Source organism: Sciurus vulgaris (genome assembly GCF_902686455.1).
Source record: "Sciurus vulgaris genome assembly, chromosome: 15".
Lineage (NCBI taxonomy): Eukaryota > Metazoa > Chordata > Mammalia > Rodentia > Sciuridae > Sciurus > Sciurus vulgaris.
Genome location: NC_136476.1, coordinates 84799927 through 84825764, shown reverse-complemented (window position 1 = coordinate 84825764; position 25838 = coordinate 84799927). Strand labels below are relative to the sequence as shown.

The following is a 25838-nucleotide window of genomic DNA, read 5'->3' as shown; positions in this document are numbered from 1 at the left end:
GGCGCCGGCAGGAGGCGGGGAGAGGGGCGGCAGCGGCCGGGGCATCCCGGGCTCCGCTCACCTGGCCGCGGCGTTCCGCGCATCTGGCAGCGCCAGGCCCCACGGCCCAGAGAGGGACTGCGGTCTTCCCTGCTCAGAGAGGCCCAGACCCCCGAAGCAGCCGACGGCGGCCCGGAACTCACCTGCCGTCGCCACCGAGCCGCCGCCGCCGCCTGTCAGTCAAGCGCGCCCTCCGCTGCGCCGCGCCGGGCCGTGGGGCCCGCAGGCCCGCCCCGCCTCCTCCACCTCGGCGGTCCAATCGGAAGAGGACGACGCCACGGCGGGGGCGGGGCCAGGCGCGAGGCGTCCGGGGGCGGGGCCGGCGCTCTGACCGCAACGCCGCGCGCCGGAAGCGACCGGGATCGCGGCGCGGCTCCTCGGCGGCCGGGCCCGGGGCCGCGCCACCATGCGGGTCACCGGGAAGACGTTCCGCCGGCGCCGGGCCGACTCCGAGTCGGAGGAAGATGAGCAGGATTCCGAGGAGGTTCGGTGCGTTTGGAGCGGGGCTTCCAGGGGCCAAGGAAAGCGAGACCGGCACGGGGACTGACCACTGGTCGGGCGTCGCCTAGACAGTTAACTGTGAGCCGGGGTTGTCCCTGCTGTGGACAAAGAAGTTGAGGCTCCGCGGGATGAGGCTGTCGCCCCAGGCCGCACAGATGGGGCGGTGCCCCGGGATGTGCCTGGATCTGCCTCCCAGTGATCCAAGGCGCAGGGTCCCTCTCAAGCAGCCTGTTGGCTCTGGGTTCTACGGGGGGGGATCTCTCAGCCTAGGCATTGCTTTTTTTTTTTTTCCCCAGGTTAAAACTGGAAGAGACCCGAGAGGTGCAAAACTTGAGAAAGAGGCCCAACGGGGTGAGGTGGGTACCACTGAGAGAGCCAGGTCATGGGCGGTGGTGATGACAGACATGCCCCAGCCCGGGTCGTCATCGCAAAACATCTCAGGCGTAGCTTTTCTTAACACATCTGCACATACTGCCTGGAGAGGGGACCGACGTTGTTTGGAGACTTTTAATCATGACATGCCCAGAGAATGGTGATCTTGGGGGGTGCCCTAGAGGTACAGAAACAAGTCATGAATTCGAATTTTAATTTACCCGGTTAATTGTGAAATACACATTGACTATTAAGAGTTTGGAAAATAAAAAAAGTTTGGAAAATTTAGAAGAATATAGTCAAACAGTACCAGCTGGGCATGGTGTTGGCCACCAGTAATTCCAGAGACTGGGGAGGCTGAGGCAGGAGAATCACAAGTTCAAGGTCAGTCTCGGCAACTTGGTTAAACCCTCTGCAGCTTAGGGAGGTCCTGTCTCAAAAAAATAGAAAGGACTGGGGAGTAGCTTAGAGGTAAAACACTCTTGGGTTCAGTCCCCAGAACCAAAAGATAAAAAAATGAACAGCACTCATAATTTGCTAATCCAGAAGTAACTAAGGTTAACATTTAATGTTCTTTCCAGTGTGTTTCCTCTATCTCTTTTGTGAAGATTGTAAGCAATTTGATATACATACTTTTTCCCTTTTTTCAACTCATTATGACATTGTGGGCATTCACTCATATTGTGGAATACTTTTCAGAAAACCTTTTTTGAATGGCTACATAATATTTTGCCAAAACTATGTGCTGTAATTTGCTAACAAATCTGTGTAGGTCATTTATAAATTTTCACCATTGAAAATGGCTGCAGTAGATATTCTCTTGCATTTATCTTGTACTGCATTTTCCCTGATGACAGAATCTTAGAAATGAGATTTCCAGGCCAACGTAATGACAACTGGTTTTATAGGAAAGTGTACTACTTTCTCCTGCCCTCAGCATCCACAGTGAGCCATTTTATTTTAACTTAGTCGTGGGATTATCCAGCTGGCTTTCCTGTTCATCCCTCAGAGCTTTCCCTTTATACTAATGTTGTATCCTGCAAACCTCCTGACTATTCCTCCTCATTGCTGAATTGTGATTTCTTATTTTTTTGTTTTGTTTTGCACAGTGCTGCTGCCCTGCTGGTGGGAGAAAAGGTACAAGAAGAAACCACACTAGTGGTAAGTTACGGGATCCTTCTGGTGGCTGCTCTTTTGTAGGGGATTGTGCCTGTTTAAAAATCAGTGATGATTGCCAGGCATGGTGGTGCACGCCTGTATTCCCAGCGACTCAGGAGGCTGAGGCAGGAGGATCACAAATTTGATGTCATCCTCAGGAACATAGTGAGGCTCTAAGCAACTTAGCAAGACTTTGTCTCATAAACTAAAAACTAAAAGGGCCTGTGGAGGTAGCTCTGTGGTTAAGTATCCTGGGATCAATCCCTGGCGCTGGAAAAAAAAAAAAATTAATGATGGTGATTTCACTGCCATTGCCATGTGTGCTTCCTCTAAGCTGTGCTTGCTCTCTGCAGGATGATCCCTTTCAGATGAAGACAGGTGGTATGGTGGACATGAAGAAACTGAAGGAAAGGGGAAAAGATAAGTATGTGCAGGACAGACAGACGCAGGTTCATTCCAGCCTCAGCACCCTCAGAGAGTGGGGGGAGGGAGCTGCAGTGGCACCTTTTATGAAACATCAGAAGTAGCCTTTATGCTTTGCAGAGGGCATGTTATTTAAAGAAGGGCACTTGCCTAGCATGCTCAGGCCCTAGGTTTGATCCCCAGCAACCCCCCCCCCCAAAAAAAAAAAAAAAAAAACTCAAACAAAATTCTAAAAGTTAGTTCAGAGCCAATAAGTAGGTTGTTTGTAAAAGTGCCTCGTTCATTACCTTTCAAACCCATATGGAAGTTTTATAAAAGAAAACCATTATAAAAATAATACATTCAAATATTACAAAGCTTGAAAAACAGATTTCTCAGAGGTATCACCAGAAGCCAACAGTTTGCCTCAATTTTAGTTTTTATATCATGTCATATATTTTTGCCCAACCATAAAGAGAATATTATACTTTCTGTTGTACTCTTGTTTCCTTCTTATGTCATAAAAGCTGGCCACACTGAATTGTGACTGGGAGTCTCTGCCTCACTGCTATTTCTTTCAGGATCAGTGAAGAGGAGGACCTTCATCTGGGTACATCATTTTCTGCAGAAACCAACCGGAGGGACGAGGATGCAGACATGTAGGTGCCAGTCTGTTTGGCTGTGAGTGAGTGGGACTGGGCTGGAGTCAGACAGGGTTAAGATACTCAGTCACGTTTGACTTTTCTAGAGTTATCTAGAAAACGCCAAAGTTGACCTTTCTCCCCTTGCCTCTCAGGCTCGAGAACTTTGAAAGCTTCTTCTTTTTTTTTTGGTGCTGGGGATCGAACCCAGGGCCTTGTGCTTACAAGGCAAGTACTCTACCGACTGAGCTATCTCCCCAGCCCCTGAAAACTTCTTTTAAAAGCTGGGCATGGTGACATACACCTGTAATCCCAGAGACTCAGGAAGCTGAGGTGGGAGGATCCCAAGTTTTAGGCCAACCTCAGCAATTTAGCAAGGCCCCAGGCAACTTGGTGAGATCTTATCTCAAAATTAAAAAATAAAAATAAAAAGGGCTCGGGATATGGCTCAGTGGTTAAGTGCTTCTACGTTCAATCCTGGTAGAAAGAAAGAGAGAAAGAGAAGGAAGGAAGGAAAGATGAAGACTTCTTAAAAACTCTTTAGGGGCTGGGGTCATGGCTCAGCGGTAGAGCGCTTGCCTAGCACGTGTGGGGCACTGGGTTCTATTCTCAGCACCACATACAAATAAGTAAATAAAATAAAGGTTCATCAACAACTAATTAAAAATATTAAAAAAAAAAAAAAAAAACTCTTTAAAGGGTGATTCTTGAGATTTTAGATTCCCTGACTAGTGATATTTTCCCAAAATTACAGGGATAAACATGAACTTGCTATATTATTTTGCCAAGTCCTTTAAAAACAAATAGCAGAAGGCATGGTGACACATGCCTCTAATCCCAGCAACAGGCTGAGGCTAGAGGATGCCGAGTCCAAGACCAGACTGGGCAACTTAGCGAAATCCTGTCTCAAAATAAAAAAAAAATTTTAAAGGTGGGACTGAGGATGGAGCTCAATGGTAGAATGCCCCTGGATTCACTCCCCAGTGCAGCAAAAACCAAATATAACTACCGTCTTTTTGTCTTCAAAGACTTAATACCATAGTTCAGTAGGACATGACGTAGATTGGTACTTTAAGTTGAAATTTTCTAACTTGAAAAACAAGTTTTTTTTTTTCTCAGTTCTCTGAACTGAGGAGTGTTTCTTTGTGGACCATCATGGGTCTGTGGGCCAGTGTTGGGGACTCCTAATTCAGAAGATACCCAGCATGAGCTCCTGCCCTCTCTGATGCCTGTGGGTTTCTGTTTTCAGGATGAAGTACATTGAGACAGAGCTAAAGAAGAGGAAAGGGATTGTGGAACATGAGGAACAGAAAGTCAAGCCAAAGAATGCAGAGGACTGTCTGTATGAACTTCCCGAAAACATCCGCGTCTCCTCTGCAAAGAAGACTGAAGAGATGCTTTCCAACCAGATGCTGAGTGGCATCCCCGAGGTGGACCTGGGCATTGAGTGCGTGTCAGACCCATCTGCCTCTCCCTGCCCTGGGGCACTCGGAAGAGCTGTCTGCTTTCTAGTTAAAAGTTATGGGGACCATTTCTTCTTTGTGACCTTGGAAATCCACAACATAAATTCTGTTCTTTCTGGAAGGTTATTGCCAGGAGTTTCTCTGGAGGCTTGGTCAGAGTGGTCGAGACCTAAGGGACCCTGACCACTGAAAGAAAAAGTGCTTCCTTGGCATTTACTCGCAGCCTTGGGCTTTTATTCTGGTTTCTTCCAGTGGGAGCTGTTAAAGGCTCCCCCAGGCCTCCCTAGTGATCCTCCTTTCACTTTTAACTACAAAATACCTGCTTTAGAGGGGGAATGTCACAAAAGAAATACAATAACCCACACCCTCCCTGAGGAGGGTGGACAGGAGACTTTGGGTTCTCACCTCTTTCCTGGCCTTGCTGACTTTGAATCGTGGGCTTGATTTCCTGTTGATCAGAAGAGAGGAACAGCTCCTGGTCTCCCATGACTATAAATGGTCCACAAGAATGTGGCTGTGAAGGCACCTGGTGAACTGCAGAGAGCCTCGCCCTGGGACAGACCATTTCTTTATGCAGGGGTGGGCTGCCAGCCCACCAGTGAATCACGCCTGCATGCCAAAGGGCTTGTGATCTAACGTGGGGTGTGATTCTTCTCTCCCCATAGTGCAAAAATAAAAAATATCATTTCCACGGAGGATGCCAAGGCCCGCCTGTTGGCAGAGCAGCAGAACAAGAAGAAAGACAGCGAGACATCCTTCGTGCCCACAAACATGGCTGTGAATTACGTGCAACACAACCGATGTAAACACTCGGGAAAGCAGCCCTGCCGTGCCCCGTTGGGATAGGTGCCCAGGAGCCCCATAGTCTGACGTGCACCCTGCTCTCTTTTGGTCCAGTTTATCATGAGGAGCTCAATGCCCCCATCCGGAGAAACAAAGAAGAGCCCAAAGCCCGGCCCTTGCGAGTAGGTGACACAGAGAAGCCAGAGCCTGAGCGTGAGTACAGCCGAGGCCTCAGTTCTTGGGTGGCCTGTGTAGGCCAGGTGGGGCGGGAGAGGGCAGAGCTCTGGCTTTTTTTCAGCCCACGCTCCGGCCCATCCCTTTCCAAGTCTCAGCTTCTTCGTCTGTACAGTGGGGACAGTAATAGAACTTCACTCCTGGGGTTGTTCTGAGGATTCACTGTGCTACCAAGTACAGGGGAGATAAGCCAGGGAAGTTCAGAGGGCAGAAATGAAACAGGTACCCACCCCAGGCCCTCTTGTGCTCCTGAGCCCTGACCTAGGCCAGGGAACAGGGGACGGCCCTTGCCTTTAAACAGCTGAGACGCGTGGCAGGTTCCAGCATGGCAGACTGTCTCCTGTTCTCCTCAGGGTCCCCTCCTAACCGCAAGCGTCCTGCTAATGAGAAGGCCACTGACGACTACCACTATGAGAAGTTCAAGAAGATGAACAGGCGGTACTGAGACGTCGAGGGGACGTGACCAGCTCGCTGCCGCACAAGGCCCAGGTGGGCCGCTCCTTGGCTGGCACATTCAGTGTTGGGCAGACGCAGTGCAGCTGCTTCCTGCTGGCTTTTCAAGCACTGAATTTGTGACCTTTTGAAACAAAACTGGGTAGTTTTCCTATTTGTGGGCAAACTGTTCTTACAAGCATCATTAAATCTTTTTTGTAAATGTGTTGACTTAACGTTGTTCTTGCAGGAGGCAATAGCTGTGTGCTCCTGGTGGGATGATGTCCTTCAGATTGTGCTTTTATGATCATATGTGAGCATGTTGTCTGCTTTTGTGTATTTGGAATGGGGTTCAAGTCTGCATCCTACTTTGCTTGGAGTGGGTCCAGCAGACAGCTGGAAAATTATGGAATAGGATCAGAGATTGGTATTTTCAGACTTGTACAAAGTTACCTGTATCTCTTTATTAAAAAAGAAAAATTGAGCCAAGCACAGTGGTGCACATCTGTAATCCTAGTGGCTCAGGAGGCTGAGGCAGGAGGATTGCAGGTTTGAGGCCAGCCTGGGCAACTTACACCCTGTTTCAAAAAAAAAAAATAAAAAGGGGTAGGGATGTAGCTCAGTGGTATGCCCCTGGGTTCAATCCCCAATACCACAGAAAAAAAGAAAGGAAAAACTGCATTTCTTACCACTTTTAAAACTTTGATTAAATTGAAAATGAAACCAACTTTATTGTTTGTGTTGTTTCTTTACATTAACATCAGGTGATGTTTTCAAAGCCTGGGGTGGGGCAACGCAAATGTAATTATTAAGATAGATCTTCTCCTTGAGTTTAAAAGAAATGGACTTGCCCCAACCTGCTTCCTGTCAAGTTCCTTCCCAAACTTGCTGCCATCTTCCCTGAGGTGTCAAAGCCACCAGGACGAGGAAAGAGCAGTCCGTTGACCCCTGGGCTGATTTAGCATGGGCACTGGCTGCAGGAGCTTGGCTCTGAGGTCAGCCAGAGCCCTGCTCACAGCTCACCGTGTTCTTGGGCCAGTCCCTTCCCTCTGAGCCTGTTTCTTCATATGCAGTAGAGAATGTCCCCCTTCGAGTGGAATGCAGGGTCACAGCAGGCAGGAGCCATTTGTGCCTCATGTTTTTCTTTGAATCCCTGGAACCTAGTCGGAGAGACACAGGCAGTCCTCCAAACTCCACGTGAGGGAGGAGCCCTCGTTCCTCCAGCGTGCAGCAGTGAGCACGGTCCGGTGGTGTCGCTTACAAGAAGTGCTCGATACTGTTCACTACGTTCAATACAACAGGAAAAAGATGGCCCTTCACAGTGTTTACAGAGTATTTCAACAAGCATCAGATTCCCATGATGTGCAGGGGAACACCAAGTGATGGAGATACCAAGGGCCTCGCACATCCCCTGGAACATAGGCACACAACAGATATTTATGGGATGGGAGGGCAAAGAAGCGCATACACCAGAGTTCCCTTTACTGGAGCGTAGCTCAACTTGAAAGTGGCCCCAGAGAGTAGGAGTCAGACTTCTCATGCTGGAGTGGGGTTTCACAGACAGGTGAGGGACACACCACCCACGGGATGGGCGAGAGTTGGAGATGTCAGTGGGAACTCACGCGTGGCTTCATAAAGTACGAGAGGCACACGTGGGAACAGCATAGATCTGTGTACGCAGACATCTCATTGGTATCAACTTAGTCTGGAAGAAATAACGCCTCAGTAGCAAGCAGCACACTCAGCACCCAGATCTCCAATAAAGGAACTTACTGTAGATAGGTCGATTCTAAGATGGGCAGGAAATGCATAAGATGAGCCAACAGTGCCGGAAAGTAAGGAAGTGCTCAAATCACACCCCAGCAAACACTGATACTTGTCGGGTGTGTGGAAGGAGCTCAAGGAACCAACTTAAATGCCCAATGGCCCAAACAAGAACTTCAGCAAACAGTGGTATTGGACTATCCAAAGTATGAAATAAATTATGGGTCTGTAGTGATATAAATGATTGAATAAATACATAAGGGAGAAGAGACCAATCTTCCAGGCAGAATTCCAGATAATTTCTGTAGACTCTGCCCTCAGTGAGGTGGGACACAATTCCCCACTCTCCTGGTAGGATAGTGGCTTTCTTCCAAAGAGTACAGTAGGGAAAGGAAGGACAGGAGGGAGGAACTGACAGCTGAGAAACATGACAAACACTGCTGAGTCAGGTGATCAAGGTCAATGTGGCTGGGTAAACCATACTGACAGTATTGCTCTTGGTATGATACCAAGAAAAGAGTACTTTATCTCCATGATCCTTCTTCCAGAACCCATAATCCTAGGCTTATCATAAGAAAAATATCAGATAAATGCCAACAAGAGGCATACTACAAAAGATTTGAGGTATTGGGGATATAGCTTGCCTGATGAACAGGACTGTGGGCTCAGTCCCTAGCTCCCCCTGGCCTCTCCCACCAAAAAATAATTTAAAAAATCAAATATTAGAACAAGAAATCTTCCTAGCACCACTATAAAGCCTGGGTGGGTGTAGCTCACTAGTGAAATGCTTGCCTAGCATATAGCATACCTGTAGGGGCCCTGGGTTCCAACCTCAGCACCACCAAAAAAAAAAAAAAAAAAAAAAAAAAAAAAACATTAGGCCAGGCCAGTATTTCTCAAAACTATCAAGGCAAGATCTTGGGGGCGGGGGAGTAAGTAAGTCAATTTTACAGGAGTCACAGGTTGATACATTACAACTAAATGTGATGTGCAAAAAAAGACATTAAGTAAGAGAATGACTTTAGTTAATATATCAGGAGTGGTTCATTAATCGTAACAAATGTAGCATAGTGATATAAGATTTTAATAAAGGAAACTGTGGGGGAGACAGGATGTGGGAACACTCTGAAGTATCTTCTCAATTTTTCTGTAAACCTAAACTGTTCTTAAAAACAACATCCCCCCCAAACAAAAACAAAAACAAAAACAAAAACAAAAACAAAAACAAAAACAAAAACAAAAAAAACCAGTGACTGTTAGCGCATGCCCACAACCAACACTTCAGAAGCCTAGGCCGGGGCGGCGCGGGGCAGGGGTGTTGAGGGGAGGGCGGTGGAGGACCCTGCCCCTAACAAAGATGGCGGCCTCCCGCGTCAGGGGCGGGACTGCCACGAACAAAGAGGGCGGCCACGGCTGGGCGGAACCGGAAGCGCGCGGCTGGCGGGGGCGCGGGTGCAGGGTCAGCGCAGGCTCGCGCAGGGCGGCGCGGGTCCGGGCATGAAGCTGGGCCGGGCCGTGCTGGCCCTGCTGCTGCTGGCGCCGTGGGTGGTGCGGGCGGTGGAGCCCATCAGCCTGGGGCTGGCCCTGGCCGGCGTGCTCACCGGTTACATCTCCTACCCGCGCCTCTACTGCCTGTTCGCGGAGTGCTGCGGCCAGAAGCGGAGCCTGAGCCGGGAGGGTAGGCGCGCCGGGCGGGCCGGGCTGCGGGGGGCTGCAGGTGGCACCGGCGCGGCGGCCGGCAGCGTCTGACTGGGGCCGGGGCCTGCCTGGGGGACCTTCTCGCGGAGCGCCCGCCGGCCGCCTGCCCGGTGGGAGGAGCGGGCGGGGCCGAGTGCCCGCGGCGGCCGGGAGCGAGCGCGGCCGGCAGGGCGCTCGCCGGAGCCCGCGGGGCTGCCCTGGGCTGCTCTCGGCAGCCGCTCCTGCCCTCCCTCGACTGGCTTTGTCTTTCCCAGCGCTGCAGAAGGATCTGGATAACAAGCTCTTTGGACAGCATCTTGCAAAGAAAGTCATCTTAAACGCTGTGTCTGGTTTCCTAAGCAACCCGAGGCCCAAGAAACCTCTCACGCTCTCCTTGCACGGGTGGACCGGCACGGGCAAAAATTTTGTCAGCAAGATCATCGCGGAGAATATTTACGAGGGCGGTCTGAATAGTGACTACGTTCACCTGTTTGTGGCCACGCTGCACTTCCCCCACGCCTCGAACATCACCCTGTATAAGGCAAGGGCAGAAATTTGGAGGCCTTCCTGGATGAAGCTGGGTGTAGGGTCTCTGTTGTGGGTGAGACTTGGGGGTACCGTGTTGAAATGAGTGAGCCTGAACATGGCACCAAGTGTCGGTTCCCCTTTGAAAGGTGTGGAAGTTACAGAGGGTTGAGGTCCCCAATCTACACCATCAGAATTGTGGTGGTTTCTGAAAGTAGGCCCAGTGAGACTAAGCATGGTCATAGAGTTTTAGAGAGGGAAATGATTAAATCCAGCTTAAAGTTTGTCACATCCTACTCGTTTTATGCAAAAGGGAGCATTCTAGAGAGGGCTAAGCTTACTTTAACTTCACTGCTGCCGAGTGCTTTTTACAGTTTAGTCCACTGAATAATCAACCACCCAGGCTCTGGCAGCTGACACCTGGACTCAAATCCTGACTCTCCCTCCTAGCAGCTGTGTAGCCTTGGGAAAGGCACTTGACGTCTCTGACAAGCAGGTTCTTCATTACACTGTGGTGCTTGTGAGGATTCGGTGAGCTCTGTCAGTCCAGCAGCATCATGCTTGGCGCTCGTACGTTAAACAAGTTCAAGCCTGTTGCCTTTTAGGATCCACGCAACAGACCTGCAAGATAGGCAGATTCCTCAGATGCTTAGTCCTCACCCCTCGAACACATTTTCCTTCTGCTCTGGTGAGCATCAGGGTCACCAGCTGTCTAGGGCTCCTGAGGTTTTGGACTTCCAGCATTGAAACTGGGCAAGTGCTCGGCCACTTGGGATGAGTTGATTGTCACAGTTAGGATTGAGGCACCACCATCTTAACAACTGGCTTTGGGCAGGTTGCTCAACCTCTGTGCCTGCATTTTCTTATCTGTCAGAAAGAGAATGCAGTAGTGTTCGCCTGATGGCCTTAGTGTCTTGCCATAGTGAGTGCTGTCTACATCGGGGTAGCACAGTGGGAACTCCTTGGCTGTTAGGGCCAACTGAGCAAAGTGAGTCCTTTGTAAACAGTGACTCACCAGAATCTCAGAGCCACTTCAGACTCCAGAGTGCCGGTGTAAGTGGAAGCTAGTTCAGACCTATAGAGCAGGATCGCGGCTTAGATTAGACACTCACAGGGACCATTGTAACCACAGTCACAGTAGCCAAGGAAAACCCCAAAACAATAAGACAAACACTGTAACTTCCAGAATCTTCCTTAGAAAACAAATAGCTGATTTTCCTACCTCACCTGGAGGGGAAAAATGTCTCTGAATTTTATAGAACCATACCCCAACTTTCTGATGAAAAAAGCTTCAAAGGTCTCATTCCTTCCTTTGATCGCTTAGTATTTTATAAAATACTCTGGACTGGGGTGTGGCTCAGTGGCTAGTGTGCCCCAGGGCCTGGGTTCCATCCCCGGCACACACGCAGATAAGTACCCAAATGTGTTCATGGGTATATTTCTGGGTAGGCAAGTTCACTTCAGGAACCCCCAGGAATTGTGCAGAAAGCACCTGTGTGCCACCTCAGCAAGACATCCTCTCAGTGGCATGCCCTGGACTCGAGCTGCCTGTCCTGAGGGAGCGGGACCACTACCTCTCCATCCATAGTTAGGGCCTTGCTTCTGAGGGAGGGCAGAAGCCATTCGATTTCCATCTTCCAGAAAGCTTGGGGCACACGGCCTACGTGTTTCACTGCTATCTGAGAACCAAGGACCAGCACCAACTGACTGTTGGTCTCACAGCAGAGGAGTCGTCAGAGTGTGGGGCCTGGAGTCAGGAGGGGCGGGTTCAGATCCTACTCTGCTACCTGTTGTGTAATCTCGAGCACGTTGACCAAGCTTCCTCTGCCTCAGTGTCCTCATCTGGACCCTGAGTGGGATGTGCCCGCTCCCGGGTGGTCACGAGGAACAAAGGAACCTACGCATGTCAAGTTCTTGGTGCAGACTCCCAAAACGTACCTGTCGTTCTTGGTGGCAGAAGTCCTTTTACACGCTGCGGTGTGGCTCAGTGGTAGATCGCAGGCCTAGCATGCAGGAGGCCCTGGGTTCAGTTGCTAGCACCGTGCTTGCTGGGGGCTCTGAACCTGCTTTTCCCCTTGTAATTCAGGACCAGTTACAGTTGTGGATTCGAGGCAACGTGAGTGCCTGTGCGAGGTCCATCTTCATCTTCGACGAGATGGACAAGATGCACGCTGGCCTCATAGATGCCATCAAGCCTTTCCTGGACTATTACGACGTGGTGGATGAGGTCTCCTACCAGAAGGCCATCTTCATATTCCTCAGGTGGGTCAGGACTGGGACATGGCTGAAGGTCTGTGAGCGAGCCCGTGGGCCTCGGGAAGCCCAGTCCTCCCTCACTGCAGCTGTTTTACAGCAATGCTGGAGCAGAGAGGATCACAGATGTGGCTTTGGATTTCTGGAGAAGAGGGAAGCAGAGGGAAGAAATCAAACTCAAGGACATGGAGCACGCCTTGTCCGTGTCAGTCTTCAACAACAGGAACAGTAAGTGGGCCCTGTGCCCCTTCATAGTCCCACACCCCTGTGTTTGGAAGTGTCAGCGTCACCATCCCTGGGAGCTGGGTAGAAAGGCACTTCTCAGTTACCTTCCAAGTCAGAACTCCTAAAGGGAGTCTGGTGACAAACTCCAGGTGACTTTTATGAACACTGAAGTTTGATCAGTGTTGTTTTGAACAAAGAGGGAAATTGTTGAAACCTTCAAAATTAGTTCTCCATTTTCTTTAGCTAAATATTTTCTCTGTTGTGGAAAAGCAGAGGAGGCTGCTGTGGGAGGCTTGTGGGGAGAGGGGACCCCAGAAGGCCCCTTCCTTTCCTGGCTTTGCCTGGCACTCAGGTCCTGTGTCTGAGAACACAGAGCCAGGGCGGGCCCTCACCCTGTCCGGCCATAGGCCCAGCTCCCCCCGCATCGCCTTGCTGAGAGGTGGCTGCCTCCCACTGTACAGAGGAGGAAAGTGAGGCGCAGCCCGTTAGGTGTCTTCGCTTCCAGAACCTGAGCTTTAGACTCGTGGCTCAGCTGCCTCTCCAAGCAGTGTCACACAGACCTTTGACTTTGAACCCTGGGAGTGTTCAGGCCATGGCGGGGCTGACTCACTGGTGATGGCTCACTCAATGCAGGTCACCTGGTGGCATCTTTACTCAGGTTCTTGAGACTTAATAGAAGGCCTTGGGAGTTTTTTGTTTATGTGTGTTTGGGTTTTTGGGGGGTTTTTTGGTAGTGGGAATTGAGCCCAGGGGCTTAACCACTGGGTCATATCTCCAATCCTTTTTTTATTTTATTAGAGACAGGTCTGAGTCTGAGTTGCTCAGGGCCTCGCTAAATTGCTGAGGCTGACTTTCGAACTTGCAGTCCTCCTGCCTCAGCCTCCAGAGCCAGGGATTACAGGCGTGTGCCACTGAGTCTGGCCCAGAAGGCCTCGTTTGAAACACACTTGCTGAGAAGGTCATAGTGGAATTTCAGGAATAGCGTGGGCATTTTATGTAAACTCATACCAGTGGAGTATTACTGAGGAAAGACAGGTAACTGTAAAATGTTGAAGTCTCTCGTCATGCCAGAGACACGAGCAGGCGTGAGGGGAACTGCAGTCGCCAATGGCCACGACAAGGCCTGGGCCGAGACCATGCTGGCAGGCTGCACAGTGGCTGCGGGGAAGACTGGGCTCAGCGGCTGTGGACCGCCCTTGGCGGGAACTGAATGTTTACCCCACGCATGCTCACTGAGCACCTGCCAGGCACCGGCCCGAGAACTGGGGACAGATCTGCCAGCATACAGGAGTGCTTACCCTCAGACCTGCCGAGACGATGACGAAGATGGCGGGTGCATGGGCACGAGCGTGTGTCCCTCTAACCCGCAGGTGGACACGTGCACCCACACGTGCATATCCCCCCCGTGGGAAGCAAGAAAGGGCCTGGGCCGCTGGATAAGTAGCAACCATGCCTGGAGTGCCCTGGGAGGCTCGGGCGGCACTCGAGCTGACCCAAGGGAGCGAGCTCTGTGGACAGCTAAGGGACAGGGTGCCTCTGGGACTGCAGGTCTGGCCTCTGGGGTGGGCACCTGCTGGGGTCTTGAGATGGACGGTGGTGAGGAGATGAGCCCTGGCCTCTTGCCCCAACTGAGGAGAGTGCCTGGAGGTCTGGTCCCCGTTTCTCGTGGGACCCTGGCCACTGTGGAGAACGGATTGAAGATGGCAGGGGCAGAGAGACCGGTGTGGTGGCCGAGGCCTGGCCGGGTCTGGGTGTGCTCTGAAGGTAGGAGCCAGGTTTCCTCCCTGAGAGAAGTGCCCCGCTGGAGCGCGGCTTGTGGGGGCCTCAGCTTCCCTGCATCCCCAGCAGGGACACCCCAGGGAGGTGTCCTGGCTGGAACACAGCTCCAGAAGTCACAGGAAGTGTCCTTGGTGCTTCTGCTGCTGGGGCTGGACCCAGGGATCGCACCTGCAGGCAAGCGCTCCACTCACCCCACCCCCACTCCTTTTATTTTTTGCAGCAAGTTTCTCTAAATTGCCCAGACTGGCCTTGGGCTCATGATCCTCCTGCCTCAGCCTCCTGAGCAGCTGGGATTACAGGGGTGCACCACCGCGCCCAGCCAGTAGGTGGTTTTTAAGACCGTAGCTGAGGTTACTGGTTCTGCTCTACACTCTCTGGGCCTATGTGGTCAGAGCCTTGTCATTATGGCTGAACTCAGAGGTCGCCTCCTTCACTAGACCCTGCCCGGCCACCCCAGCTGCCTGATCCACTTCATAGTGTTCAGTGCTCCTGGCCCTGTGGGAAAGCGTGCCTCCTGCCTCTGGTGGTAAGCCCCGTGCCAGCAGTGTCCGTGGCTGGCTGGCTGGCTGGCTCTGCTGTCCCCAGAGCCCAGTACACGCCTGGCAGTGAGCCATCCTACTTGTTACTGTTTGGCCCTCACTTTTCTTTTCCGTGACCACGTGCTCCACCCCATCCAGCTGGTCAGGTGGATTGAGCATAGTGGTGTGCAAGGCACTGTTGAGAAGAAAGCCTAGACCCAGTCCTCAAGGAGCTGGCATTAGGGGTGGAATTGCAAGATTAACCAGCCAAGCAGAGGATGTGGAGAATCGTGGGCGATGGCGATCCAGTGGGTGCTGCGTCATGTCGCAGGGAGTATGCACTGGGTCAAGAGTCCCAGGAAGCTGGGTGCGGTGGTGCACACCTGTAATCGCAGGGACTCAGGAGGCTGGGGCAGGAGGATTGCAAGTCAGAGGCCAGCCTCAGCAACTTAGTGAGGCCTTAAGCAACGTAACAAGACCCTGTCTCAAAATAAAAAGGGCTGGGGATGTGGCTCAGTGGTAAAGCACCCCTGGGGTTCTGTTCCTGGTATCAAAAAAAAGTCCCAGGACCCAGAAGGGATAGGCAGGGGCAGGGAGACCCTCAGGGGGAAGGCCTGGCCGGGCCTGTGCCCTGGTGTACAGCGTCACATTCACACTTGGTGCTCGGAGTCCAGCTTCTGGCCCTGGGATGCTCTGCATGTGTGGGCTGCACTGTGGCGGCGGCTGCTTTCTGCCCGGCTGCTAGTGCACGTGCCAAACTTCCAGGAGAGGCCAGTGTTTCCAGGACTCGTCCCAGCTGCTGTTCCAGGGCACCAGGACACTGGCCTGTGACTGACGCTTCCCCCCCTCCTCGTATCTTTCAGCCTCCCTGGGCTTGCAGTGGGGAGGTGGAGGTTTCCCTTTGCACCGTCACCCTGCCCCTGCCCCTGGTAGAAGTGTCACAGCCGTGGGTGTTTGAGCAGCCCTAGTGGGTACGCGCTGATGGACGGACTGGCAGGTGATGAGGGGTGAACAGCACCTTTTCCTTTTTCCAGGTGGCTTCTGGCACAGCAGCCTGATTGACCGAAACCTCATTGATTATTTTGTCCCCTTCCTCCCCCTGGAATACAAACACCTGAAAATGTGCATCAGGGTTGAGATGCAGGCCCGGGGCTATGAGATCGATGAGGACATCATAAGCAGAGTGGCTGAGGAGATGACGTTTTTCCCCAAGGAGGAGAGAGTTTTCTCTGACAAGGGCTGCAAGACGGTGTACACCAAGTTGGATTATTACCTCGATGACTGACGGCCAAGACGTTGCTTTCAGGGGAACGTGATAAGTCTGCTGCAGCTCTTTTCCCGGGAAGAGCAATCAAATGGATGTTTCCCAGTGGATTGCAGCAGGAATTCTGGGCCTCGTTCCCAACCCTGGGAGGCCACCACGCCACACCTTACAGACCCTGGATTGTGGACAGGAAGCTTCTGGAGCCTTCAGAGGAGAAACTAATAGCTCCTAGCCGACCAGCTCCAGGGCTCATGATTTTTAAAAAATTATGTTTTAATTTCACTTGTTTCTGTTTCAAGGAAAGACAAATAAGTTTTACTGGAAATGTGGTAACTTTATTTAAGATGGTTTTTAACATTATGAGGAACTCTTCAAATTGTTTCTGGCTTCATGTGATTTTTTTCAAATCCCCATCATTCTACACCATTCATGTCTACTGCATTAAAAACAAAAAAAGCCCAAACACAGATCCTTGGCATCTGTTCTGTCAGATGGCAGAACAGGGGACCCAGTGCTGTCCCAGGATGACCAGAGCCCTGCTGGACCCAGGGAGTGTGCAGACAGGACTAGTACTTAAGAGGGTCCAGGTGGGCCCTGCGGGTAAGTCCCATGTCCTCTCCTGGGGTTTGCATCTCAGCAACAGTGTGAACTGCGGGGTGAGCTTGGTAATGCTGCATACATCTGTCAGAATTTGAGTCTTTTGAAAGAAACTTTCAGAGCCTGGCACAGTGACACCCGCCTATAATCGCAGACTAAGGCAGGAGGATCAGAAGTTTGAGGCCAGCCTCAGCAACTTAGACAGCCTAGTGAGGACAGGGTAGTGAGACCCTGTCTCGAAAAGAGCTGGGATGTAGCTTGGTGGCAAAGCATCTACAGCTCCACAGCGATCATACTGGGTTGGTCCCCAGTACCACCCCCACCTGCAAAAACAAGAACCCTCCTGCCCGCCCCTGCCAGCCTCTACCGTCTCCCCGCAAGAGATGGGCTTCTGCTGGCTTCTAAGCTGTTGTGTGGTGGGTTTTCGCATACTTTTAAAAACTCTCATTTCATTTGTCACTAGTTTTTGTTATGTTAAATCACAACTCCCAAAATCTAGGAGAGCTTAGCTGCCCCCCTAAGAAGGCCAAGAACAGTGTTTGTAAGTGCTTCCACTTTACAAGAGAATTCTCTCACCCAGGGCCTTGCACACGCTAGGCGAGCGCTCTAGCCCTGGGCTGTGCCCCAGCCTCACAGACTCTTGGATGCGTCGCGTCGTCTGTGGATATGTTTTTGAGTGTGCTGGAGATGGAACCTGGGACCTCACACGCGCTAGGCAAGCACTTGGCCACTGAACTATCCCCACAGCCTTTTGAGTATTTTTTTAAAGGGAAAAAGCCCTTCACCATGGGCCTTGTGAGCTTAGGCCAAGTGAAGACCAAGGCAGTTCAGGTGGGAAGGAACCTCAGTCCAGCCCTCACCTAGCTGCCTAGGGCAGTGCACGCCACTGCCAGGACCCATGGAGCTCCTGGCACCTAGCTGTGGCGCTGCAGTCCAGCTAGATGCAGGCAGTAGAGGGCTCCTGGAGGCTCGCTGTGCAGCATGTGTGCCCGCTGAGGGGCGGGGCTCCTGGGGCTGGTGTGGAGCGCGCCCAGGAAGGCTCAGTTGGCTTCGCGGTCAGGCGCCAGGGGCTCTATGCAAGGCCCTGGGCTCAGTTCCAAGCACAGAAATAATGCCAGCCTGGCTGCTGGGCTCCATGGGAGCCCTCTACCAAGGGCTTGTCTCTAGGGCGGCCTGGTCTCCCTAATGATGGTCCAAGTGTCCCCAGCAGTCACAAATGAGCTCCAAGCAGCCATCTGAAGATGGCAGCCCTAGCACCTGTTAAGTTCCTAACTAGGAAACATGGGTCCTCTGACTTCATTTTGCAAAGTTCAGTCTTAGCAGAGGAGGCAGTTTGGGGTAGTGCAAAAACTGCCTTAGGCTGAGAGCCAGACTAAGAGAATAGGTCCCCTGGGAGCTGAGCATCTTCAAATGAGAAATGGAGGAAGAGGGCAGAGTGATGAAGAGGGTGTGAACTTTCTAGAAAGCTTCCAGTCCTGTGAAGAGTCCATGATGAGATCATTGCCAGGCTGAGTGCTCAAGGTAAGATCCGGGTAACCAGGTTGTCATTGTCATTGTGTTCTAGTTCTGGGTGGGGACAGCCAGGTGTTTCCTCACCTGTGCTGGGGTCCTGGGGCTTCAACTTCGGCATCCTGTGTTAACCTCAGGATGTATTTGCTAGAAGGAAGCCCACCTGGGTCCCAGGGAGCACCTCCATCAGCTAACTCGGGGGCTAACAACCATTGAGGCAAACCTCAGTCGAAATGCAGAATGTGGGGCAAGGTTCATCTAACGACATAAAAATGAGCTACTGAAAGGCCTTTATTCTGCGCTCAGACTTTGCCTCCGCATAAACTAGGGGCAGAAAAAGGGACATCTCGCAACATGACATTTAGGCTTTATTACTCTCTATTGAGGAGGTCAATTCACAAGAGGTCCACATCTCACAAGAGGCAGGAAGCTGGGCCTTTGCAGTTACAAATCAGCAGCCGCAGTCCAAAGGTGGCCGCACGTGTGAGCTTATTGCATCACTGTAAACAGGAAGCCTGCCTCCTCCTGACCACAGGCCCGAAAGGCTATGAAAGGTAACTCAGCTCCAACGGGAGAACACATCCTGAACCTCAGGAGCCTCGCTATGGCACTTGCGTTTGTCTTCTTGGTGGTCCGGAGACGGAAGCCAGGTCTCGTGCATGCTAGGCCAGCACGCCACCTCCAAGCCACGTGCCCTGCCCACCTTGGCATTTTTAGACTACACGTGATACCCCATAAGGCATTTCCATGATGTAAAATCTTCATTCTTGCACATTTAACACATATAAAAACTTGACAGTTTCAATGACATGTCTACAATTACAACACAACTGTGGGTCAGGCAGGACACACTGGCTAGAATTTTCAACTCTTTATTTCCCAATGATTGGAGCCATCCAGCCTGGGGCTGGCATAGAGGGTCAGCATCAGATGACACCCAGACCAGCCATCACTCAGATGACCTTCTTTGATCTATAACTGTGACCATATAGTACCTGGCACTTAACAAAATTCATGCTTTTTCCCCAGCACAAAAAATAAAAATAAGAAACCTACGCTATTTAAGAGGATCTGAGAATTAGCAATGATTCCATTTTGTGTCTTTCCCAGGTTTAAAAATATGCGATATCCTCTGTGTTATCCTCTAAGATTCAAAAGTAAAAACATCATAAAATATACCTGTCTCCGAGAAGGCAAGCATTCTTCTTCCTTGCAATCAGACTCCGCGCAGCCCACTGCAGCCCAGGGACCCAGCCCGTCCTGCCAAACTGCATGTGACCACATGTGACATGTGACAGGCAAATGTAGCATGATGGAACAAGGGCACGGTTTCAAAGCAGCAGTCTTGTTCTGGTGACTAGTGACGATGCGGCTGAGGGGAAACCTGGATGCAGTGTGGGGCGCTGGCAGGCTCATCAAGGGGGAGGTGGGGCTCCATGGCCAGGCCAGACCTGAGGGGCTCTGGGTCCTGGTCCGCTTTCAGGGCCTGGGTGGGAGCCCCCGCCCTCACGATGACAGTCCAGCCCAGGACAAGGGTGGGCGCCATGCAGCACCACATCTTCCTCACAGTCACCATCTGTACCTGCAGGTGCCACCAATGTCAACTAAAAATAGTGCCAGTCCGTGAATGCTCTCCGTGCAAAGAAAAGGCAGAGCAGGACGATTCTGGCACATGAAAACATGATGCTCCCAACTGTGGCAGGGCCCCTGAGCCCCTCAGTCCCAGCACTGGGTCTGAAGGCCAGGCCATGGGTCACCAGTGACCCTCCACCTCACACACAGCTGTTTGCAGGCACTTCTGTGAAGCTTAGTAACAGTGCATGAGGATTAAATGCTCATGTTCGACTGCAGGCAACAGCTGCACTGCCATCACGCAGCACGCACGACATATTAGTGTCATTTCAATAGTCGACTCTTAGAAACTTCTAGATCCCGAGTTCACAGGTGCAAATGTGCAGAACCCTGAAGAGGTCATCAAAGTGCTTCTGAAGGGTAACGCCCAGGTGTGGGTGAGCGCTCAGTGGAAATCTAGCCGGGACTGCACGGTCTTGCAGCCCTTGTCTGAGTAGATTTTCTCATCTTTGGGGAAAAACGTCATTTCCTCTGCCACCCTGGTCACAATGTCTTCATCTACAGCAGCACCACGGGCCCGCATCTCTGCCCTCACACACATCTTCACGTGTCTGTACTCCAAGGGCAGGAAGGGGATGAAGTAGTCAATAAGGTTTCTGTCTATCAGTCCGCTGCGCCACAGGCCACCTGCAGAACAACACAGAGCTGTCTCCTGCCTGTAACTGCCACCTGGTCAAACTCCACACCTCATCTCAGCCCACAGCATCTTCTTCATGTTTTCACTCCTTGCAACAGTCTGTTAAGTATGCGAACCCTGCTGATGCCTAGGAAACCCCACGCAGCACAGCCCCTGGCAGGTGGGCTCGGTGGCTCTGCAGAACACTTAGGAGAGCAGACGGTGCCTGCTGGCTCCTCGCCCTGGGGACTCACTGTGTTTATTGTTGAAGACTCCCACAGACAGCACAGGTTCCAGGTCCTTCAGCTGGATGTCTTCCCTCTTTCTTCCCGCCCGCCAGAAGTCCAGCGCCGTCTTAGTTATGAGGTCCCCACCTGCGTTGCTGGGTTGGCCAGGGAAACAGATTAAATCACATATCAAGACGTCTGTGTTTCATGGGGAAACGAACATGCTCTAAGGTTTGTTTATTTTTCTGGTGCTCGGAATGGAACCCAGGGCCACATACGTGCTAAGCGTGCCACTGCTGTGCCACTGAGCTCCACCCCCGCCCCTCAGCTTCGGTCTCTCCTGGGAGTGCTGTGGGTGGAACTCGGGGTCTCATGCATGTTTGGCAGGTACTTACCACTGAGCTACACATCCACCCTCTGATGCTTTCTTCTTAGGCCAAATTTACTAAGTGCTACTACACAAAAAAACTGCCCTCAAAGAACTTAAAATCTGTTTGTTTTGTTTTGCAGTACCAAGTATTACACCCAGGAGTGTTCTGAGCTACACTCTCAGTTCTTTTAAAATTTTATTTTGAGATAAGGTCTAGCAAAGTTGCTGAGGTTCACCTCAAACTTTGAATCCTCCTGCCTTAGTCTCCAGAGTCACTGGGATCATAGGCATGTACCCTCCGTTTCCTTTATTAATTTATTATTTATATTGGCACGGGGATTGAACCAGGGGCATTTTGTCACTGAGCTGCATCCCCAGCCCACCTTTTTTTTGGTACTGGGGATTGAATCCAGGGACACTTAACTACCTAACCACATCCCCAGCCCTGTTTTTTAAATATTTTATTTAAAGACAGGGTCTTGCTGAGTTGCTTAGGGCCTTGCTGAGTTGCTTAGGGCCTTGCTAAGTTGCTGAGGCTGGCTTTGAATTTGCAATCCTCCTGTCTTAGCCTCTCAAGCCAGGCGATCACCATCCTTTTTTCTTTTTTATTTTGAGACAGTTTTGCTAAGTTGCTTACAGCCTTGCTAATTTACTGCGGCTGACCTTGAATTTGTGATCCATCTGCTTCAGCCTCCCAAGTTGCTGGGATCAGAGGTGTGTGTCACTTCACCCAACACCATATGTTTCTTTATAGCTTTCTGTGATCATGCTGTGGTTTTTATAACCCTCGGAAACAACATGCAGTTAATAAAATTGTCTGTTATCAGCAATTACTTCCTCAGCTCATTCATCCCTGCCCATTCTATGCCATGCTGGTTTTTGGGAACCAAAAAGTTAAAGTGACTTTTACCAGGCAGGCACTTCTGTCCCTGGTAAACAAAATGCAGTTGGTCACAAGGACCTCCTTCTAGCACTGGGGGGATGAAGGGCTGTGTGTCCCCAAGAAACTGCTTCTCGCTGACCTGAGAAAGATGAAGATGGCTCTGCAGTAGGACACTCCATCCACCTGCTCGTAGTAGTCCAGAAAGGGCTTGATCGCGTCAATGATCCCGGGGTGCAGCTTATCCATCTCGTCAAATATGAAAACTGAGCTGGCACACGCACTCACGTTTCCCCGAATCCACTTCTGTAGCTGCTCCTGGACCAACCATAAAAGAAAGAGGTGGTAAAGGCTCAGAGCACGCACCCAGGGGGCCCGAGCACCGCCCTGCTCCTCTGCTCCGAAGGACCAAGGAGGGGCTCTCTGGGCTTTGTCAAGAACTCTCAGAAGTGCACCCTCACCTCTATTCCCTGAGTATTACCTTTTCCAAACTCCACAAAAAGTGTAAATGGGCACAAAGATAAGTGCTGAACTGCAAAGACATTTTTCCGACTTCAAATATCATGCTAACTTTAACTTTTTAAAGGTCTAAAAGGTAAAGAAATGGTTACCCTTCACAGTGACCACCCTTAGCTTTCGCCTCACTGTAGAACAAAATCTCAAGTCAACACTGCCACATACACTGAGGAATAATGAACTAGATTAAGACCTGTGCAGTGCTGGAGACCAAGGCTCTGGACTAATGCAAGGAACTGACCCAGATGACATTTCACGAAGAGTCTGTTCCCAGGCTCACTGGTTTTATTTTTTTTTTCAGTGCTAAGGATCAAACGCAAGGCAAGTTCTGTACCACTGCACCTCACCCCAGCCTTGATGCTCTTCTTGAAACAAAGACACCCAAGCAACAAGCTCTCAAACCCACAAACATGAAAGGCCATGACCATGAACTGCCCTCAGATACACTTTCATCTATTTTACCATATTTCAAGAGATTTACAATACAATTTGAAAAAAAAAAAAATTATTTCTTCCTTTTGGCAATCTTCCCTGTTTGAGTAGTAAACACTTTCACTTCCTTGTTCAGTTAAGTTTCTATTTCTCATTTTGGTTGGCATCTAACAGCAGGAATAATAACCTTGTTAAGGACACATTCATTTAAAGAACATTTAACACCTTAAACATGGAAAGAGTATCTCAAAAAGAGAAATACTCATGAGGCTTTCTTTGAGCAAAGGCAAGGACTTGAAGGTTGGGAGAAACAAAGTACAAAAACTATTTAGGAGGGGAATAAAATCCTCTAGTCTACCTTGCAAAATGCAGAGGTACGCTGAAACCACCCTGGGAACAGGGGGCTTTAAAGGAGGCCACGCCCACTCTAGCTACTGAGACTGCACTTACTGCAGAGGGTGGCTGCCACCAAAACAGAGCTAGGAGGTTTGAGTTCAAGCTTTTTCTCTGCCAAAAGGTCACAAATATTTTAAGGAGCAAGTCACCTTGCCTCTCTTGGTTCCATCTTTTAAAGGAAATTGCATCACCTACCCTGCTGGATTATTAAGGAAAAATTTGTAGGACACCTTCATAGCCACCCTGGACTACATGTGCCTTAACTCGACAGACTCTGGGACTAATGCAATACAAAGAAAAGACAAGTAGAGACCAGAGTAAGCAGGCAGGTCACCCAGGCCACTCTGAGAGGCCTGCCAGGAAGTAAGAGTGGGTTGGTTCTCTTGCCTGGTACAGTTTTATCTTCTGCTCATGAGGGAAGTGCAGAGTTGATACAAACAGGTGGACAAAGTTGCTCTTCAGGCCTTTTGGGTGAAGATTTTCAGCCACAATTTGACTGGCAAAATTCTTGCCTGTACCCGCCCAGCCATGCAAGGACAGGGTCAGTGGTTTCTTGGGATTTTTGTTGTTCTTGAAGCCAGACAGCGCCTTGAGAATCACTTCCGTGGCCAGATGCTGTCCAAACAGCTTCTCCTTCAAGTCCAACTTGAGGGCTGCGGGAGCCGACCCCCGAACAGAGAGAAAAACACGTTAAAAATGCATCAGAGAAGCGGCACTTTCCCAGGCGACCGAAGCGAGAGGCAGTTTAGCGAGCGATCCTGCAGGGTCTCTGCCAAACCCCGAAGCCGAGGCTGGAGGCGGGGGGCTAGCGTCAAATGATGCCGCTGAGGGCCAGGTCCTGTGGCGGCGCTCCCGAACGCCCACGCGTCTGGCAAGGAAGCCAGAGGGCTCCTTCATCCAGGGCGACCCAGCTCCCGGCGAGCTGCAGGCTACTTTCCCGCCATCCCTGCTGCCTTGCACGGAAACCAAGCGCCAGCGCGGGCGGCCCGGGCGGCGCTGCACGGAGGGCTGCGGGGGCGCCGGGCCGGCCGCGCCTCGCCATCGCAGACTGCTTCCAGCCGCGGCCGCCCGGCGTCCCGGCGTCCTCCCGCCCGCCCCGCCGCGGGGACGTACCCGAGGCGTTGAGCGGCTGCTCCTCGCGGCAGCACTCGGCGAAGCGGCAGTACAGGTCCCGGTAGGACAGGTAGCCCGTGAGGGCCGACGCGGCCCCGATGGCGATGCCCACGCTGAGGGGGTCGAACGCCGCCACCAGGTGAGCGGCCAGCAGCAGCAGCAGCGCAGCGGCGTCCCCGAGCCGCCAGACCAGCCGCATGGCCGCCTCGCCGTCCGCAGCCGCTGCGCAGGACCCCGGCCCGCCGAGCGCCGGGGCGCACTTCCGGCATCCCGTCACTTCCGGCCGCAGCCCACTCACGCCGGGCGCCATGTTGGTGAGGGGCGGAGAGACGGGCGCGGCGCCATCTTTGTGAGTGGCAGGAAGGTGTCCAGTGGTACTTCTCTTGCCTGGAGCTCTGCTTCTGTCCCTTAGGAGTTTTTCTTTTCTCTTTTTTCTTCCCTTCCCTTTCCCGCTGCTGGAGATGGACCCCAGGGCCTTTCGCAGGTGTTGTACACCTCAGCCACATTCCCAGACCCTCATGTGTCTCTAGAGCCCGCTGACTTTGCTGTCACCCCTCCCCGCGAGCTGTGATGAGGCTCTCAGATCTGCAGGCCTTCCCCTGCGGCCTTCCATTCATGCTCACCGTTCCTGCGGCGTGCCACGTGGCAGGGAGAGAGCGGGCCCTGCGTGGGCGGGGGCGTCCAGGCCAGGGCAAGGACCACACTGAGCGTCACAGTAAGGGGACCCCGGTGCAGGGAAGGCTTTTGTTGCCTAAAGGAGGATCGAAGGAGGTAGTCAAGCAGAAAGGGAGGAGTAGAGTTCTACAGAGAACAGGATGTGTAGAGGGTCAATTTGGGGAACTGAAAGCATCTCACGTGGCGGTGTATGGAGCTGGGCCCTCTGAGAAACACAGGCAGCGCGCAGACCCCCGTCAAGCCCGGACCCTGTGATCAAGTGAGAAGGGTTTCGGACATGTCTCAGAGCACAGAATGAATTTATTGAAGTGATAGGAAAGGGGAAGGGGATACTCTCAAGGGAGAGATCGGGTCCTCTCAGGACAGGCACAGTGTGCCTCTCCTGCACTCCAATTTTATTGGGGATCCCAGAAAAGTTTCTGGAGAGCCCTTTCAGGTCCACCTCTTGACTTTTGGCTGACACGGGGTGACATCAGACTTTCAATTCCTCATTGTCATGGCAACTTTAGGTCACCTTGGCCCATGCTGACCAGTTCTAATTGGATTCTTAACCATATATTCTTACAATTTCTGTGGTTAGGAGATACTACCCTTGTCTCCTGGATTTTCAGGATCTGGAAGAGACGAAAGTCTCTTCCTTCAAACTAATTTGGGTTCCTCTTATCAACATTATCTTGGGCCTGAACAGATAGATTGCTGAGGAATGTGGCATATCCTGTCCGCTGAGGCCAGGCAGGGCTGCAGGTAAATTGCTTCTTGGAAAAGAAGGGATGTGGGGGTCAGTACAGTGGGCCCAGTTTATGGACTCATTCTCTTAACGTCCTGTTGCCACGACCCTCATCTGT

The 25838-nt window shown here is 51.6% G+C and overlaps 4 protein-coding genes across 6 annotated transcripts in view; 2 read left to right on the top strand and 2 right to left on the bottom strand.

Moving 5' to 3' along the window:
- The window catches only part of USP20 (ubiquitin specific peptidase 20), a 37617-nt gene extending 37348 nt beyond the window's left edge, over positions 1 to 269 (bottom strand). Inside the window, exon 1 of one of the 2 annotated variants that reach the window (XR_013759430.1) lies at positions 183 to 269. The gene's annotated coding sequence lies outside the window, so the exon portion shown is untranslated. The remainder of the gene's footprint in view (positions 1 to 182) is intronic. The other variant, XM_079111704.1, reaches the window with a different exon arrangement.
- A 116-nt stretch (positions 270 to 385) lies between these two features.
- Positions 386 to 6678, top strand: LOC306644648 (splicing factor C9orf78 homolog). The gene is made up of 9 exons (XM_079111789.1): positions 386 to 528; positions 837 to 896; positions 2022 to 2073; positions 2424 to 2494; positions 3054 to 3131; positions 4363 to 4560; positions 5242 to 5378; positions 5474 to 5572; positions 5947 to 6678. The coding sequence occupies exons 1-9, from the start codon at positions 446 to 448 to the stop codon at positions 6036 to 6038; spliced, it is 870 nt and encodes a 289-aa protein (XP_078967915.1). The 5' UTR covers positions 386 to 445; the 3' UTR covers positions 6039 to 6678.
- Positions 6679 to 9217: 2539 nt separating this feature from the next.
- On the top strand, positions 9218 to 16408 carry TOR1A (torsin family 1 member A). 2 transcript variants are annotated; one of them, XM_079111775.1, is made up of 5 exons: positions 9218 to 9467; positions 9742 to 10007; positions 12078 to 12253; positions 12345 to 12485; positions 16087 to 16408. In XM_079111775.1, exons 1-5 carry the CDS (start codon positions 9287 to 9289, stop codon positions 16250 to 16252), a joined length of 930 nt encoding a protein of 309 aa, XP_078967901.1. In that variant the 5' UTR covers positions 9218 to 9286; the 3' UTR covers positions 16253 to 16408. The 2 variants fall into 2 exon arrangements, with proteins under 2 accessions (XP_078967901.1, XP_078967900.1); XM_079111774.1 differs by having other exon boundaries at positions 9219 to 9467; positions 12345 to 12472; positions 15801 to 16212.
- Positions 16409 to 18481: 2073 nt separating this feature from the next.
- Positions 18482 to 24643, bottom strand: TOR1B (torsin family 1 member B). The gene is made up of 5 exons (XM_079111772.1): positions 24319 to 24643; positions 23593 to 23858; positions 22004 to 22179; positions 20639 to 20766; positions 18482 to 20395 (listed from the first exon to the last, which is right to left on the bottom strand). The coding sequence occupies exons 1-5, from the start codon at positions 24626 to 24628 to the stop codon at positions 20154 to 20156; spliced, it is 1122 nt and encodes a 373-aa protein (XP_078967898.1). The 5' UTR covers positions 24629 to 24643; the 3' UTR covers positions 18482 to 20153.
- Positions 24644 to 25838: the final 1195 nt, after the last annotated feature.